This window comes from Sphaeramia orbicularis, chromosome 14, assembly GCF_902148855.1.
Source record: "Sphaeramia orbicularis chromosome 14, fSphaOr1.1, whole genome shotgun sequence".
Classification (NCBI taxonomy): Eukaryota; Metazoa; Chordata; class Actinopteri; order Kurtiformes; family Apogonidae; genus Sphaeramia; species Sphaeramia orbicularis.
The window spans coordinates 18,849,004-18,867,217 of record NC_043970.1 but is presented as its reverse complement, the minus strand read 5'-3'; the positions used below and the strand labels follow the sequence as shown (position 1 = coordinate 18,867,217).

The 18,214-nt window shown below is 39.4% G+C and overlaps 2 protein-coding genes across 3 annotated transcripts; one reads left to right on the top strand and one right to left on the bottom strand.

Moving 5' to 3' along the window:
• Positions 1-83: 83 nt before the first annotated feature.
• LOC115433048 (mucin-5AC-like) lies at positions 84-10,146 on the bottom strand. Its single transcript, XM_030154240.1, has 6 exons — positions 10,108-10,146; positions 8,982-9,113; positions 8,054-8,269; positions 5,318-5,745; positions 4,100-4,397; positions 84-3,810 (listed from the first exon to the last, which is right to left on the bottom strand). The coding sequence occupies exons 4-6, from the start codon at positions 5,696-5,698 to the stop codon at positions 2,039-2,041; spliced, it is 2,451 nt and encodes an 816-aa protein (XP_030010100.1). The 5' UTR covers positions 5,699-5,745; positions 8,054-8,269; positions 8,982-9,113; positions 10,108-10,146; the 3' UTR covers positions 84-2,038.
• Positions 10,147-10,176: 30 nt separating this feature from the next.
• mat2b (methionine adenosyltransferase 2 non-catalytic beta subunit methionine) lies at positions 10,177-16,777 on the top strand. Of its 2 annotated transcripts, none has more exons than XM_030154271.1 (7): positions 10,177-10,324; positions 13,109-13,303; positions 13,687-13,801; positions 14,410-14,562; positions 14,655-14,851; positions 15,376-15,489; positions 15,614-16,777. In XM_030154271.1, the coding sequence occupies exons 1-7, from the start codon at positions 10,295-10,297 to the stop codon at positions 15,785-15,787; spliced, it is 978 nt and encodes a 325-aa protein (XP_030010131.1). In that variant the 5' UTR covers positions 10,177-10,294; the 3' UTR covers positions 15,788-16,777. The 2 variants fall into 2 exon arrangements, with proteins under 2 accessions (XP_030010131.1, XP_030010130.1); XM_030154270.1 differs by lacking the exon at positions 10,177-10,324 and adding an exon at positions 10,554-10,732.
• The last annotated feature ends 1,437 nt before the right edge of the window (positions 16,778-18,214 follow it).

Sequence of the window (18,214 nt, the reverse complement as noted above, 5' to 3'; positions counted from 1 at the left end):
ACTAGGACTTTAAAATGTACATGTATATTTTTTTGTTCGTTTATTTGTTTATTTTGGTTTTGGTATTACTTTGAAAAACAAATGGAGACAAAATATTTTGCATCAGTGTTAAAATTGCAGCTGGATATGTCCTGGTGTGATTTTACATTACCAACAAAGAATAAAAGAAACAGTAAGTAATGAGAATAAGTAAAACTGAGAAATAAAACTTTATTTTTGCATGATTTTATCAAGGCAAAGTTTGAAGTAGCAGTTCTACATATAATTATCATTCTGATTGTCATTCAAGCATAAGAGGAAAAAAAAGAAACAAAAAAAAGCTCCAAATACTTTTGGATCTAAAAAAAAATTGTGAAAATGTGTAAAAAAAAAAAAAAAAAAAAATCTGCATGTGTTATATATCACTACATGTGCAAATAAACATCATCATTCCTTGACATAAAGTTGTAGATCCTGTAAATAAACAGGTGATGGACATTAAGGAGAGGCTTCATTTTCTGTCATATACAATTGAGTATCATCTGCATATTAAGAGACTTTAACTTCATGTGTAAATGGTGGCAATAAACTCATAATATTTGTACATACGTAATTTTATAGCATGAATCAAATGTTTCACTTGTTTTTTATTTGTGCAGTTGGTAAATAAAATACTATGTTCTTTCAAATCATTTTAAAATGAAGAGCAGACCAACATCAATAAACACTGTAATATCTAAAGTTTCGTGGCTGTAAAACTCAACTACACACATTTTTCAAAGGTGGTCCTCTATGCTCATTATCACTAGCTCTTGACATTCTTTTCTCATTTCATACACTTGTAAAGCAATAGCTAAACTCAGATGACCAGTTACATAAATACTGACCCCCATTTCAATACACATTTTTGAGCCATTCAGAGAATCGTGGGAAAAGATAAAGTACTTTATAAACTGGGAAGTTGACTTAAAGCTGTAGCTAAAGTTTACATGAGCTTACATGTGAACCATTATAAGCATGTCATATTCTGCAGATTGGAAAGAGAGGATGTAGTACATAATATAAATATAATATATAAGGTATATAGAGAGTGCATTAGGAACAGTGTAATGGTTGCAGTTGATTGTAACCTATATTTGTACCATATTCATGCTGAATGAAAATTGTTTATTTATTTACAAGGAAAAAAATGGCAAATAATTACAGAATTATTGGCATTTTAAAAATATAAATAAAATTAATTGTATTAAAACATTTTCGGTGTGCACAACACATCCACCCCACACCCATCAATCAAACTGAACCTTCTCCACCTGAGCTGCTTGAGGAACCTGCTGAAGCTCCTGTAGGTACATAAACCCCAATGCTAAAGTCCTCAGCAGGGACAGCATTCACTGTCTCCCCACTCTGCTTGTGAATGCACAGCTCAGATGGACTGGCCACATAATTAGGGTGCCCCAAACAAGATAGGCAAAACAAGTCTATTTCAGTGAGCTGATACAAGGATGCCCTTAATTCCTGAAAAGCTTTGCATAGGATCTAAAAAGCTAGGAGACCCTGCCTCAGGACCAACCAACCTGGAGAAGTAAAGTCCAGGATGATACAGTCCTGGGTTTGGGCCTTTTCCACTGAATTAACTCAGGTTTTGTTCAGGAGAAAAGAGAAAACATACAGTTTGCTATTGCAGCCTGAAACCACTCCAGGTTTTGAACCAGTTTGGGCACAAAGCTTTGACTGGTTCAGTGCTGGTTGTGTGAACATATTGGTTGGAAGCCCTTGATTGTATGATATGTAATTCAGGCATATTACAACATTCAGAGATTATTACTGAAACATTGCTAAAATATTTGTGTGGACAGTGATTGTTTTAAGGGTATTATTAGTGTGGCATCAAATACTGCATCGTTCCTGACAGAGTTCTGGGTCCTAACTTTTTTGTCCATGCTCCAAATCCCAGACAAGTGACAGCCATTAGAAATTATGAGGGACAAAATAGACAAAGGTACCTGTTAAACAGTCCAAGTGTAGTCACAAGTGGTCACGTCCTTCCCTGATGATGCTACGGTGCTGAAGGTGTGTAGTTCACTGCAGGCGTGTGCAGGATGAAGGGTAGACAGTGCGGGGCATACAATGAGGGCACAGCTAGTGCTGGTGGCACTGGCATCACTGACAGGAAGGTGGGGGCAGGGTTAGGTACTGACAGGAGGGCAGGGGTGGGGTTAGTCACTGGCAGGAAGGTGGGTGTGGGATTAGCACAGTGTACCTGCAGTACACTGGCGTTAGGGGCAGAGCTTAGAGGAGGGAGGAACACCTGGACATATTGGCCTGTTTCTGGATCAAGCAGCATCTTCCTCTGTGGCTGTGGGGGTGTGTCTATATAGAAGCACCGCCCACTATTCGGATCGACCATCATGTGACACGGTGTATGGCCAGGAACAGGAACAGCCATAGAAGATCCAAGGACATCAATAACGAAGTCTCCACCTCCTGGTGCAGGTAAGAAGGCAGGTACACCACAGAGAACCTGCTGAGTTGGTAGATGATCTGAACTGGTTTTAGTTTCTATTGGTACTGAATTAGCTCTGGTCTCTGGGGGTCCTGAAGGTCTTTCTAGAGGTGAACTGCATCTGATCAGACCTTTGTACCCATTCACCTGGCAGGAGGTGGGACCTGGTGAGCTCCGGCTGCACCTGAGGCTCCAGGTTCGGGGGGTTGACTGAGCAGAGAAGCCCAGAGAGGAGCTCTGTTCCTGGGCAGTGGGTGGTGGAGGGCGAGGACTGAAGGGAGGATCAGAGGGTCTTTCTGACTGACTGAGGGATGCAGCCACTTTGGCTACATATCCTCTAGAGGATGCTGGGGATTTGTTCTGACCTTTAACTTCAACAGCCTGCTGGTAGGTGGGAGGTGGGCTCACCTCTTGACCAATTACCTTAAAAGTTGTTGGCTTGTGAAGGCTGGTGGTGTCAGGTGGAGGCACTGAGTTCCTGAAGGACAGGCTGTAAGTGTTTTTAACCAGACTCCTCATGTCCCGCACCATGTGAACCGGGGCCTTACATGCACCACCAGCTTCGCCAAGAGCCTTAAATGAACCACCAACCACAGGTATGTTATTCTTCTGTAAGACTTGGTCCTCCTGACAGGTTTTTACAGCAGAAATGGATGTTTTTATGTCAGATTTAGAGGTGTTTCTGGAGGTTTTAACATTAGAGTTGGAGGTTTTACTGTCAGAGATTGGGGTTTTTACTTCAGAGGTGGAGGCCTTTCTATCTGAGGTGGAGGTTTTAATGTCAGAGATGGAGGTTTTTCTATCTGAGGTGGAAGTTTTAATGTCAGAGATGGAGGCCTTTCTGTCTGAGGTGGAGGTGTTAATGTCAGAGATGGAGGTTTTTCTATCTGAGGTGGACGTTTTAAGATCAGAGGTGGAATTTTTTCTATTTGAGGTGGAAGTTTTAATGTCCGAGATGGAGGTTTTTCTGTCCAAGGTGGGAGTTTTAATGTCCGAGATGGAGGTTTTTCTGTCCGAGGTGTATGTTTTAATGTCAGAGATGGAGCTTTTTCTGTCCGAGGTGGAGGTTTTAATGTCAGAGATGGAGCTTTTTCTGTCCGAGGTGGAGGTTTTAACATCAGAGGTGGAATTTTTTCTATCTGCGGCGTAGCATTTGGAGGTGTTGTGGTTCTCTGCACCAATGGAAGTACTCTGCTCCACCTGCATCTTCTTAGAGAGGATGTTCTTTATGATGCATGATGCCATCTTAGTTTTAGTTTCATCCAAGGAGATGGACTTCTGAAGTCGTCTTGGTGCACAGGTATGATCAATATTCTTTTGAATGCCTGAGAACAGAAAAAGAAGAAGGGCTGATGTGTGTTTTCATTATGGTCACATAATTACTGCAACCATGAACCTATGGAAAACACTGTGTCACTGTCTGGTACTGAACACCATTTTTTGCATATCTATCCACTGAGTTGTGTTTTTTTTTTAAAGATCTTTTTTATGTTAAAGTAAAGCTAAACATATTTTAGAGTTTCTGTTGATGTAAAAACATTTTACTATTACTTTTTTTAATGTTGTCTTTAAATATTCTACCATTTTTCTGTATTCTTATTCTATTGCTGTTACCTTGACTGGCTCCTGCAATCAGGCCCCTGTAGAACTGAGTCCGGTTGGGTCCGGGTTCAGGACTGGACGCAGCAATCAGGCCCTTGTAGACCCCATTGCCATAGACCTCACTGGGCATGCTGTGTTGTCGTAGCAGCAATTCGTGCCGGGGCCGAACTTCATTGGCACTGGCCTTCGCTGTCATATTGACCTGAACTGGTTGGACCTCCTGGTTCAGGTTCTCATCGGCAAGGCGTTTCTTCAGTTGGATCTGACGCTTTGGAACCATCCTCAGCCCCTCCCTCTCCTGACCTTTAGCCTATAAAATTAAATTAATGTGAAGCAATATTAACTATATTTAGTAACTTGTTCTTGCTCTGTTGGTCACTGTGTTATGCTAGTATGTACAATTATATTAATATGTAGACTCAACAGGTTAGGCACACCCACATAAAAGCTAATACAGTTTAACACTGAACAAAGTATTTATGATGGCACTTTAGTTAAAAGAAATAGAAGAGTTTTTTCTTTTTTTCCACAAATGTATGACTTTATATTCTCAGAGAACAGAAGCATTCTGTCTAGATATCTCTGAATATATGGAGCAAATGTTTCAGTAGACTAAATCTGAGCAGTTCAGAGAAGAACACAAACTGAGAAAGGCCCAGTGTTTCACCAGTAAAACCTGCCAGGTGGTTTACCAAGCGTGTTTTCATTCTGTTTGTGCATTAAAAACATGAAATGCAGAAAATAAGAAGAAAGTGCTTTGACAAAAATTTGAAACAACTCTATATGAGCAAAAGTCATACATTCAGAGGCCCAAGTTAAAACCACTAAATGGATCAAATTCTGGTTCAAGTGTGTCTTTTAAAAGTTGATAGGGTTAAACGTCTAACACAATGGTTGAACTGTGGAATGTTATGTTTATCCAAAACGCCCGATCCTCTTTTCTGCACAAAAACATGCCTGGGGGGCATGTTAAGCAAAGAGGAAAGTTACATTTTACCTTTGACTTTCTTAAATGATGATTAGAAGGGATTATTGTTGGATGATGTTATTGTAACTAATGCATGTATTAGCTCAGACAATTTATTATACTGGATATTACACTGGAACAATTTGAAACCAGGAAGCTGAACTCTTAATATGCACATAAATTTGCATTTTGTTTTGCAGCATCCCTGAAAACCACACATTTGCGTGTAGATCTGACTACTGACACTGAAACACACAACATACCTCCATATCCATAGCGATGTCGACACATTCAAAGCCACTCTCAGGGTCGGATTCATCGTCCTCAGATGGGTGGATGACAGAGGGAGAGAAGTGGAGGGACAGGTCCTCCTCAGACCAGTCGCTGATGCTCTCCTCGTCCTCCTCCACTTCTCCATCCTCCTGTCGGTCAGAACACACATCCAGGTAACCTCCTCCCTCTGGTTCACCTGTGCAGGTTAAGTCAGGTCCATCCACCTCTTTGGTCCCAGTAGGAACTAGTGAAGATAGTGGGGGGATATGAGTGGCGGAGGGATGATGTGGCAGCAGGTCGACTTCAGGACAGCGGTGAGCGCTGAGGAAGGACTCCTTCCCTCCTCCTCCTCCTCCTCCTCCTCCATCCATCTCACTGCTGGTTGTCTGATTTGTGTTTTTCAATCTGCTGGAAGAGACTTTTAGACAGAACAGTTTAGTTTTATGTATTTTTAGAACAGTAGGGATTTTATTTCAATATTTCAACCCAGATTCCTAGAAAAATTGCTGCTATTGTCCATTCTGCAAACTAGTGTATCGACACTTCTGAACCACAAATGCATTTTATATCACCATTCCAAGATATCACAATTCAACCCTCTGTAACTTTAATTATGTGCATTTTTATATGTATGTTTTTTAGACATTGGTATAAAAATAAAGACTTATTGCAGAAAACACCCATAAAGGTGAGAGGGCAATAGTTTAAGTGTATTACTTTTATTGTATTTGGGAGGCAGGTGAATAGTCTTCTTACCTGATAATGATTTTTAACTGAGTAAAATGATCCAAAGTATCTGAATGTGAGCCATAATTACAAATTATTTGAATTTTCTAAATGTTAATGAAAAAATGTTAGTTTTTCCTTTATCAGAGGTGGACCAGCCTTTGCCAAATGGAAGGACATAATGCTCACCTATATTCACTGTGGTAGCAAATCCAAAAATCTAAGCATTCACAGAAACAAATGACAGATCAGACAAATATTGATAGCTTATGCCATATCTTTGCAGCAGTACATGCACTCAGTTTGTGCTTTTATTGTTATTTCCAAGTGGCAAGTATCTTAAAGTTCCAATCACAAGTTGCAAACATTTAATAAGTGATCTGGTGGCCTATTGTTCCATTAAGTAGATCTCAGGTCATATAGAAGCTTTGATGTCTGCTGTATTGGTATTTTGTAAACATAAACACATTTAGATTTTGATGTGTACAACACACTCAAAAAATTCTGGGTCAGAGACATATCAGTAATTTTAGAACTGGCAAAATTTATCATTGCACTTTTCCAAGCGCAAATTTCTTGCTGCTTATAAGACTTCAGCTGTGGCAGCTGGCATTGTCTTACTGAAATAACCACAAACTTCTGGGAAAAGATGAGAAGTGAATGACAGCATGTGTCTCTCTAAAATGCATCCATGTCTGTGGTACTTCCACACATATGCAGGTCAGCCATGTGGTCACCAGTGCACCCCCAGACCATCACAGCTGCTTTTACACCGTTCACTGATTTCACAGTTTTGATGGACTGTTTCATCTTTGACATGTACAACACAGAATCTGTTTTTTCCTGAAAATAAGCAACAGTACATGTTTCTACTGTCTTTTGGTCCATCTGAGATGAGCTCATTGTTTCTACACAGATTTGATATGGAGCCTCATCCTTAGGTAGCCGACTTTTTTTTTAATATTCAGTTTCGATATCAATACTTCAAAAAGCTGTCTGTCTCATTCACTTATGTTGCTTGTCGCAATATTGTGACTTTCATACTTAAACGGGTAAGTTGTAATTGTTTGTAATTCCTCCTGAGCCCATCTGAACATATTCATTAAATGATTTTTTGATACGATGCTGCTTGAAGGTCAAAGGTCACACACATCCAATAACAGTTTCTGTCCTTTACACACTGACATGTAGTGGCTTCCCCAAATCTGTTCAATATATCATGTGCTGTAAATAAATAAAGGTGGAAATTCTTTGCAGAAATACTCTTTTTCAACTCACTGATAATTCTTTCATCCAGTTTAACACAAAGTGTTAAGTCATGACTCAGCCAAGATTATTGGAACCCTTATGTCTAGTCATGATCCTCTCATGTGTTACTACTGACCGGCTAACTGTGGAATCTGATAGAACACTGTTACTTGTATATTTGATCAACTTTTCAGTCTTGTTTTGTTTCTATCACAAAATTTCTTGTGTGTTGCCCACATCAAAATCTAAATGGATTTATTTATAGATAATGCAAAAAATAAATAAATACATACATAAAAGGGTAAGTGAAAACAATGTACTTTTAAGGACTCGAATTAACTAAAAAACCTCTGATTTTATTTTCATTGGTTTTTATAAAATGTTCACAATTGGGTTTTTCAGTTAAACTTCAGCACTAAGATGAAATTCCTTCAATTAAACAATGAAAAACAAAAGTGCAACTCAGTAATATTCCAGTAATATTTATTTTTATTTATTTTCACACTGAATTGAACTGACAACAAACACTGAGTACTAGTGGTAGAATAACTGTTATGAGGCTATTATCTGCTGAAAACCAATAGCTCAATCTATTTATCTTCTTGGCTATCTGATAAAAATAAATACTAATATTTGTAAAACTGTTAATAAAGGATCCAATATTCAGTCAATCCCTGGTGGTTATTTAGCTATAGATTGTTAATAAGTTGTTGTTATGTTTTGCAGTATTTGAACTTCAGAACATATCCTACCTCTGATGTTTCCACTGTGTGTTTTAATGTCCACACATGACAAACTGTCCTGGTTCTGGTCCTGAGCCTGGTCCCGGTTCGGGTCTTGTCAGCAGGGTTGAATTCAGGATGGTTTCAGTTTAAGAAAATATTTCACTGAGTTCCCCAGGGTTTAGTTGTGTGTTGCGATCGCTGACCAACATGTGTTTCAGGTTTCACTGGGGCGACCGACACAAACTGAAAACAGGAGAGAGAGAGAGAGAGCTGGTGTTGGAGACAAACTGCAGGTCCAGTTTGGTCGAGAGACATACACATAAACAGAGAGAGAGAGCCGGTGTCAGACTGCACAGGTCTATTTTTGGAGGTGATTGACAGACGAGCCTGCAGCGACCGCCCCCCTCCTTCCGACCCCCACTGACCCTACAAACATTATGTTTAATGTTCGTAAAGTGTTTGTTTTATTTTTGTAGGTAGTTAATGTAACATCGAGAAGCAGTTTAGCCTCATCTGTAACAGGATTACAAAACATTTAGAAGTTTTTGTCTTTTTTTGAGTTATAGTTCTTGTGGAGGTTTATTTCCATGCACTGAAGACATGATAACATTAACCCTTACATACCATTCCTACCTTCAAGGTACAGTAGCTTCCAACAGTATGTACATACTTTGGACTATAATTTTTAAGCAGCTGTATTTGAAGCACTGACCTAAGATAATTGAATAGAAGATATTCTTTGATTAACATGCACAAACCAAGCAAAGATAGTTAGGTTTTCTGAAAACAGTTGTCAGCGAACAGACATGGGAAAGTCATACAATCTGTTCCGAGTCACTGCTACATGTCAGAATCATGGTTTTATGACTGAGTTCACAGAGTTCACTTCTGCTCAGGGATGTTCTTCAGCTCTTCTGTGATGACCCCTCTGACATGCCTGATGTTGGACACCTACCTTGTGCTTCAGGCGGCACAAATCCTGGAAGGGGTTCAGATGAGGTGACATGCTATAGCCTAGGTTGTGACTTCAGAAAGGCAATGGTCGACTGGGAGCAGTGCGATAAGTCGCGGTCATGCTCAAATACAGCTATTTGATGAGACAGGATAAAAAAAACAGTTAAAAATGACTTCAAGGGCACACAGTTGATAAATGAAGGTAGTTTAACATCATCTATAACATCCAGCTCTATCCCCACACTTTATTAGCTTTTTTCCAGTTCAGGAAATACGTCTGGTTTGTACAGAGAACTTTGAAAACAGTAAACACAGATAGAGAAAAGGGGAGACTGAAGACTGATATAGATACCCATTTACAGGATGTTTTCATTAATTCATGGTATGCATGCGATTAATGCATATTAAGGACATGATAAGTTTAAATAAATGTATTAAAAAAAAACATGTACAATACAAAATTGTATGCTAGTGTCTGTTATCTCTATGTAAATTATGTAAAAGTAGTAAAGTGGTGGAAAGACATTTTTGGACACCTCATTCATTTATGATATATTGCATTAAAAATCACTTGAAAGTCACTGAACTCTGCCAAGTATTATTCGATTCTCCAAACCCACATGCTCCATTCTGCATGTGCTCTGTTCCATCAAGGTCAAAACTGGATGTTTGAGTAAGACAATGAAACATATTCAGGGCATGACATGTTGAAATTGTCAAGAATGTTGTTTTATTATTTCTTCTTTTCAACAATAAAGAAAAAAAATCATTTGCATTTGTTTGTCTGTCTGATGCAGCCACACCTTTTGAAATACACACACAAAACTATTTTTCTGCAAATGTCATAATACTCGAGACTGTGTAAAATATTAAGCATGTCTGAAAACATTTTTCCACTACTTTATGTAGAATTTAAGACATGATATGTGAAGCTCATTTTACAGAAAATATTAGTTAATTAGTTAATCTAGAGCTGGGCTATACAATTTTCATGTCAGTGGATAATAATTACCTTAATAAATGTTAAATTTTTAAGACTTTGTCAAAACTTAAAGGCTAGTTTTCGGGTTTGAATTAAAGTTGCAGAAAACAGACGTTTTTCATGAAAATGTTGGAGATGTCTTTACCTCCAGAGGCCTGAGGGGGCAGCATGGCGCTCACCCGAGTCCGAATACTAAACAACGAAGAAGAGACGTTTCCTGTCCTAATAAATTGCTGCTACACCCGCTAGGACTCTACTGATCTCTACCGTTTTCTAGTGTTTACTACTGGATTTCACCGGTGTGCTGTGGGTCTGTTCGGGTCCCGGATGAGATGCCTGGCTTCCAGCTCGCAGTTTCACAGGTAAATTGTGTTTTTTCGTCTTTTATTTCCTTCATCCCACGGTATTTTTCTATGTGTTCATAGCTCCGGTCATGTTAAATGCCACCGTTGGCTTAAACAATGTTAGGCATTATTATTTCACAGATTTTATTTCATATTTCAAGGGTTTCAGTTTCAGTTTTTGTCAGTTTTCAGTTTTATCTTCGTCTCGCGACAGTCTCGCGGGATTTGCGGCAAACAGCTGATTCGTGGGCGGAAGCGGAAGCGCAGCGGACAAACTACGCAGCAGCAGATTGAAGTGAAACGCAGAGGAAGCTCGATTCAGATAAATAATACATATTCTAATCGATCAGACAGGACAGAGACATGAACCGCGCAGGTGCAGAACTCAGGATTAACTTCAGTCCGGGCCGCGTGCAGCTGGTTCAGGTAAACACTCACGTGAGTGGAAACGGACCTAACTCTCTGGAGAACAGGTGGAGTCAGAGGAGTTTATAAGGCTGACTTCTGTGACAAAAATGCATAATTACTGCTGTTAACATCTAAAGTTGACTGAAAAATAGGATATAAAGACTATATTACCCAGCAGCCTCAGTTGCTTTTGCCATTGGCAGACGCTTCAAACTGCTTCTTCTGAAGAGGGATGTTACCATACGTTTTATTTATCTTAATGCTGTACTTTGAGTCTTTTACTTTGTCTCCTTTACAGCTCATTTATCCAAACCTGTGAGGGTTGTGCAGGGATGGGAGATGGTGACCAAACCTATATCATGATACGGCAATACAACATATAGGCTATTGCAATACTTTTTGTTCTGTGGACTGAGTAAAAATTCCTGTTGTAGCAAAAGAGGTATTTGATAAACGAATAATTAGCCTGTTATCAATAACGCACTTGCCTACATTCTGTGGAAAAATTGGTGTGTTAATAATCTTAAAGACTTTAGGCTGCAGGTTACGAACACGATGCAACTTAAAAAGAAAAGCGGCTCAGATATTTTGCAGACATAAATGAAAGATGGATGAAAATGTAGTCAACGATATTGGGGGAAAATATTATGCAGTGATATAAAAAGCAAATAACAGCTTACTTCTCGTGTGTTTTGCATGGTTTTAACTAACGAGTTACTAACAAACTACATTACCAGGTCATATTTGTGATAAACTACACAGTGCAGAGAGGCGGGGTCTTGAGCGGGAAAACACAACGCAACAACACACATAATTACATTTGGGTTTTCCTAATAAAATATATAAGTACCATCTGTGCAGACTCACAGTGGTGCCGCAGCTGTCCTCTCACACTGACAGCTTTGACTGTTTCTAACCTCATCACATTGTATTTCTGCAGTAAAGAGGTCATAACACAATCTGAAGTCTCGTTCATTTGTGACTTCACAGCAAAATGTATACATGAATCCCTGCTGGTTATCATTGCTTAACCAAATACAAGTGCTGAAGAATGGCTGTAAACTGACTTTAGAAAAATTGCTATTGTAGCAACCAATCCCATATAATGTGACTAACTTCTCTCTGTAAACTACACAGGCTGAATGTTTCTGTAAGAGGAACATGGCTGCAGGACAGAGTAAGAGAGTTAACTCTGATACCAGCAGCTTAAACAGATTATGTGCCAGTTTGTACTAGATCCTGGTGATACAGCCAATTATTACATCCTACAGAGAACCAGCTGTGTTACGTCAAATGGACTCAAGACATCCCTCAGCCTTCACGAACTGAGTCTGGGCTGTAGTCGTATCTTCCAAACCTGTGTGACTGTAACAGATCTGTCAGGCCCACAGAGCCAAGTTCTGCTGGTGCTCATCTGTAAAACATCCCTTCAGCAATGATTAATGTGACAAACTGATGATCATTAATTTTTTAAATTTACACTCTGCTAACATTTGAAGTGGTGCATTAACTGAAATAGTTTCAGCATAGACACAAACTTAAATGTGACTTCTATTCCTCAGTAGGTGAACAGTCTTCTGGACAATATCAGTTGATATGAAGTACCTATTTGAAAGGTGGAATAACATGGAGGATTACCAGAAGTAATTTTGATCACGATTTTGTGTCAGTAACATGTTCTCTGTGATTGGTTACAGCCCTATACTTGCATAAGATGACTGATGCAGAGTGACGAAGTAGTGTTGAGACACAAATAGGATAAGGTTACCAAGTTAATACAGTTTGTTACTGTTGACTGTGTGTTTGTTATAACCTTACATTTCACCCACTTGGTTCTATCAGCTGTGGATGAAGGATGGTTCTTGATGTGGTGTTGTCTGAGACATCAGAGATCATGGTGTCCAGCTTAGCTTTGAACCATTGCCATTTACGCCTGGAAATACACTCAGATTCCTAGAATCTTTGTACTCTGTTCTGCACCATGATATGGGAAATATTAAAATTTCTTCCTATCTTTGTTTTAATAACATTGTTTTTAAACTTTACCATAATTTCCCTTCCCAATTAGTGACCAACAGCAGATTCTTGGTCCATTTTTGCTCCTAAAGGGCTCATTAGACACTTCTTGGATACAACAAATTTCATTTACCACGTTAATTTATATTGCCAGTGAGGTGGAATGTAAATTTTTTAGGACTCTTAGATTTATTATGTAAATAAAAATGTAATCATAAGCTGTGTTGTACATTACATTAAATGTGACATTTGTGTACTTTACTTGCACCTCCTTTGTTTGAGAATAACTTTCTGACATGCCATTTTTTTACGGTGGCACACAACTGTCCCACCTTTCAGTTTTAGTCAAGATAACTGGCTCTGACCTTTTTATTCTAGGAGGAAGTCCTGAGCCCTGCTCTCAGGGTCCTGGTTACTGGGGCGACAGGTCTCCTGGGTCGAGCTGTGTGCAGAGAGTTTGAGAACAGTGGCTGGTTGGTCATTGGGACCGGATACAGGAGGGCTAGGCCCCGCCTCCTCCGCTGTGACCTGACAGATGAGGATGCCGTTAGAGGACTGGTACAGGAATATAAGGTAAAATCAATGACGCAAAATGCATAAAAACAACACAGAAATGCATAAAATAGAAGAGAGCATTACCGAGAACTGTTGAAGACTAGCACAGAGAATACAAGGTAAATAAAGTACATAAAAATACACAAAGCATGACAAAAATTACAAAAAAATACATGTGATTGACAAGGAAATGATGTCAAGAATGTATGGTAAAACAGGCATTTCTTGGCTGGTTTGGTGATGCATCTTCGTCCCTGTGAAGGGGAAAGGGTGATTTCTCTGTTAAATCTGAGACACAAGCCAGATAAGGAGAAGGCTGACTGATGGGGGAACGTTTCCTTTATGTTTCAATGTGTTTCAGCTTGTTATCTGAGATTCTCTGTATGATCCATGTATTTCAGCCTGATGTGATCGTTCATTGTGCAGCAGAGCGTCGTCCTGATGTGGTCGAGCGTCACACTGAAGCAGCTATCAATCTAAACGTGCATGCCACGGGCACACTTGCCAAGGAGGCTGGTGGGTGACCTCTGTCCTTTGGCTGTGCTCATGTTTTCTTGTGTTTTAGGTCTGTATGGACTCTGTGAGCTCCTGGTAGCTGCAGACATCAGACCCTAAACCAGGGATCAGCAACCCAGGTCCTAGAGAGCCACTATCCGGCATGTTTAGATGTATCCCTCTTCCAACACAGCTGATTCAAATGATAAACCTATCATTAAGCTCTGCAGAAGCCTGATAATGACCATCAGGTGTGCTGGAAGAGGGAAACATCTAAAACATGCAGGATAGTGGCTCTCTAGGACCAGAGTTGCTGACCCCTGCCCTAAACTCATCCTGGTTTTACACATAGGCTGTACTGCAGCACACAGAAAACATATTACAGTTTGATTGTATTATTATGACATGTGTAAACATACTGTCCAGCAGTTGTATTACTCCTGTACAGATTTTCGTCAGTGTGCTTTCTCAAATAATGCTCATTTTACTGTTGAATTTATCAAATCAAAGCAGAGATTTTAAGTGGCTCTTGTGTTTTTCTTTGAGGAAATATGAATTGGTGTATGCACTGCACAGTCTCAGTGTTGGTCTTACTGTTTTATTGTTTTATTTATTGTCATTATTTCCAGCTGCTTCTGGAGCCTTCTTCCTCTACATCAGCACTGACTATGTGTTTGATGGTAGAAACCCTCCATACGGTGAAGACGACAGTCCAAATCCTCTGAACGTGTATGGACGAAGTAAACTTGAAGGAGAGAGAGAGACACTCAGACACTGTCCAGGTATCTGTGTGTCTTTCTACCTGTCTGTCTGAACACTTGTGTGTCTACCTGTTTGTGTACCTCTGTCCTTACCTCTGTCCTTGCTTGTGCAGGTGCGGTGGTGCTGCGTGTGCCGGTCTTGTTCGGGGAGGTGGAATCAGTGACAGAGAGTGCAGTGACCGTACTGTGGCTGAAGGTCCAGGAGGGGGTGACAGAGAGCTGTACTCTGGATCACTGCCAGCAGAGGTTCCCCACCGACGCCAGAGATGTCGCAGTTGTGTGCAGAAAGCTGTGTGAGAGAGGGAGACAGGTGAGAGAGCAAGACTCTTGGACTGCTTTTCTCATTCTGGCAGTTTGTCTCACTCTCTGACTGCCTGCATGTCTCATTCCCTGACTGACTACCTCTCTAAAGGTATTACCTTCCCCACAAGAGCAGGGAAGTTTGATCTCTCCCCCGGGCTGTGAGAAAAGAATGGCGTCATTTTTTTTTTTCTCCCAACTTATTCTTGACACATCATCCAGGCAGAACATTTTTCTTTTGTGGTGTCCGACAAATATTGGTGATTGGTGAGAAATTTGAAGTGGATGTGGTTGATGTGGAAAAGTGGAGAACTTCCCAGGAGTTCTGCACTTGAGTTTCTCTGGAGGAAAGAAATGTCCTGAACACAGCTAAGTTCTTGCCAGTTTGAGAAAACAAACAAATTTCTCTGTTCTTGTAAAGTATGTACAGGCCTTTACTTTCGATTGCTTTTCTCAGTCACCAAGTGCCCTCCCCGTCTGCCCCTCTGACTGCCTGTCTATCCCTTACCTGTCTGTCTGTCTGTCTGTCTTCAGGACTCATCTATCAGAGGCGTGTTTCATTTCTCAGCTAAAGAACAGATGACTAAATATGAGATGGCTGTTGCAATCGCTCAGGCCTTCAACCTGCCATCCAACCATCTCATACCTGTACGTATATCTGATCAATAATCAATGTATATAAATAATTACATATATTCTTACAGAAAAATATGTTATCAATATTAATTATTGGTTGTGTTGTATTTATTGATCATCCTCTCTCCTCTCCCAGCTCACTGAGCAGCCAGCAGGTTCAGCTGTTCGTCCAGTCAACAGTCAGTTGAACTGCTCTCGCTTGGAGCTTTTGAACCTGAGCATCGATCCACGACCTTTCACCTCTGCAATCACAGACTGCCTGTGGCCATTCACACCTGACAAACGTTGGAGACAGACAGTGTTTCACTGAAACGTATCATAAAACACAAGGCTTTGCTTCTCCACACTATAGTCTAATACAGCATAATGTATTAATCAGATGTTGTGAATGGTTCCCAGTAAATCCACACATAAAATGAATCTGTAACAATTATTCAGTGTTCTATGGTGATCACATGAAGTCCTCTAGAAGCTGAACCTGATGTGAAACACGTGGTGAGACACAGGTTATTTAATTTTAGTAATTATTCACCCAGAAGGAATCTAAACTGTAGTAGAGTTTCACATGTTCTCCATATGAGCTAAACAGGATCATGTGTTTTTACATGAGAAGTGCATAGATTTGGAAACTGTTCATTGTATAATGTGTGAAGCCTGTGTAATTTCTAATGTACCCTATGTACTATGTAGCAAACACTTAACCATGTACTGTAGGTTTCACACATTACAGCTTTGAAATGTTCCAAAACTATAAGATTCTTGTGTATCATATGTGACTACTGCTTTTTGGCACAAGTGATATTCCTGCAGTTTTGTTGTAATGAAGGCCTGTGAGGTCATGTGATTGTGATATCGCACATGTTTGATGTTGAATGTTCTGATGAATGAATTCCTCGTTTTCACACTGGAGCTGAATGTGGTGTCGCAGCCCATTATCTGCTTTATGATTCCATCACATTCCTTAATTATGCACCACTAATTATTTGTTGACCAAAATTATTTTGTGTTCACAGAAATACATGTTAATTAGCAAACATCTTCAAATTTCATGGGTTGTAACTGAAGCATTTATGCTTAAAGTACAGCAGCAGGATTAAGTACAATATTACGACACCATTATTACAGCATCATGTTATTGTCATATTATAGTATGTTCAGTTCATGTATGTGGAGGATGTGTCTCCAGTTTGTAATAATGTGAACAAACCTCAAACTTATGATCCTGCTGTATGTGATGTCAGTTGATGTAAATTATGTTACGTTAGCTGTTGACATTAAATTTCTGAAATATGAAGACTGATCTGAGTCTTTATCTCTAGATTTGTTCAAACCAGCTGATCCCGACTAATTTAATTGTTTGATTTGGTATTTTGCGCTGCTTTCAATACTATTGTGCTGTATCTTTGAGTAATAGTTGAGTAACGGTTGAATGCACATTAATTGTCTTGCCTCAGAAAGCTTGCTGGCATCAATGGCCTGTCAACAAATGCGCAAGTATTACAGTTATACAGATTTTATGACAGTTGTTACAGACAATACCTTTTCTTGACTTTAGGGGGACCCTGTGAGCAAAAGATCTATGGTGTTGCTGTAACAATTTCCCCTGGAATACAGCACCAAAAACGCAAGCCATTCTCTTATTTACATTACCATATTTTTCTTTGACAAGCACAAGAAACTCTGGTTACCTCAGTTTGGCACTACATGAGTAGATCAGGCCAATCCTGATGCTGTAACATCAATTAGTGTGGTGAAAGAAAAGTTACAAGTGACAAAGGTTTTCATTCACAGAAGTTTTATTATGGATAACAAAACTGGAGTTACTGATCAGTTTAAGTACAGACAGAAAATCACACCACCTACACATTCCCTAGGTTGAAATATATAAATCAGATAACATTTATCAGTACAAAAACAATATTATGCATGATGAATATGATTAATGTCTTTCATGATTAAATGAATAAAAACACTCTATTATTAATATACTGCAAAGATCACCACACATATGGAAGTTGTTTGTCATGTATATGGCCCACCAAAAACCAAAATACTCAATTTGCTTGTTATAATATTTTCAGTTCAGTTTTCTCTATTTTCTCTTCTCTTCATTAGTGTTGTATTTTCAGCAATAATAAAAATGTGTTCATCCTGCATGGTGCACTGTGTACCCATCACATCTACTATACTAAATACTGAACTAAGTTAAGAGTCCACTGAATGAGTCCTATTTTCCTCGTTTTGGGAACTTTTCTAACCTTTTCTAACTTCTCTAACCTTCCACTAGAGATGAGAGCCAGAACAGCTCAGACAAACGCACTGTCCTCCAGTTTTATACTAGTTTGGAGTTTCGTCCCCTTTTAAACTGTTACAGATTATGAGTGGACCACCTCTCTGACTAAACTAGTGCGGAGTTACTACAAGAGTTAGACATTCATTTCTGTTGATGAGCATAAATAATTGCAGGTTAGCAACTGCCAGGTTTGATATGGAGAGACATTTGTTTCTTTATTCATTAATCAAAAGGAATGGATTTGCAACCAAAAAAGAGATTTGAGAGCAAAAGACAGTAAGTGGCAATAAAAAAGAGATTGTTTTGCTTATAAATCAGTCCTCTTTGCTTGCAACTTCAAAAGTTTTGCTTGTGAATTAAACTGCACTTAATGGGTGTGGCCTACACTAATGGGTGAGAGAAGAGTTTCTATTGGTGCACTGTAAGCCCGGACTTTGTATTTAT

Excerpts from the sequence above, each read along its gene's own strand:
- LOC115433048 (XM_030154240.1), bottom strand. The coding sequence starts at position 5,698 with ATGGATGGAGGAGGAGGAGGAGGAGGAGGAGGGAAGGAGTCCTTCCTC. Across the intron at positions 4,398-5,317 it reads ACATCGCTATGGATATGGAG|GCTAAAGGTCAGGAGAGGGA; the intron begins GTATGTTGTGTG and ends TTAATTTTATAG. Across the intron at positions 3,811-4,099 it reads GATTGCAGGAGCCAGTCAAG|GCATTCAAAAGAATATTGAT; the intron begins GTAACAGCAATA and ends TTCTGTTCTCAG.
- mat2b (XM_030154270.1), top strand. The coding sequence starts at position 10,670 with ATGAACCGCGCAGGTGCAGAACTCAGGATTAACTTCAGTCCGGGCCGC. Across the intron at positions 10,733-13,108 it reads GCCGCGTGCAGCTGGTTCAG|GAGGAAGTCCTGAGCCCTGC; the intron begins GTAAACACTCAC and ends TTTTTATTCTAG. Across the intron at positions 13,802-14,409 it reads CACACTTGCCAAGGAGGCTG|CTGCTTCTGGAGCCTTCTTC; the intron begins GTGGGTGACCTC and ends CATTATTTCCAG.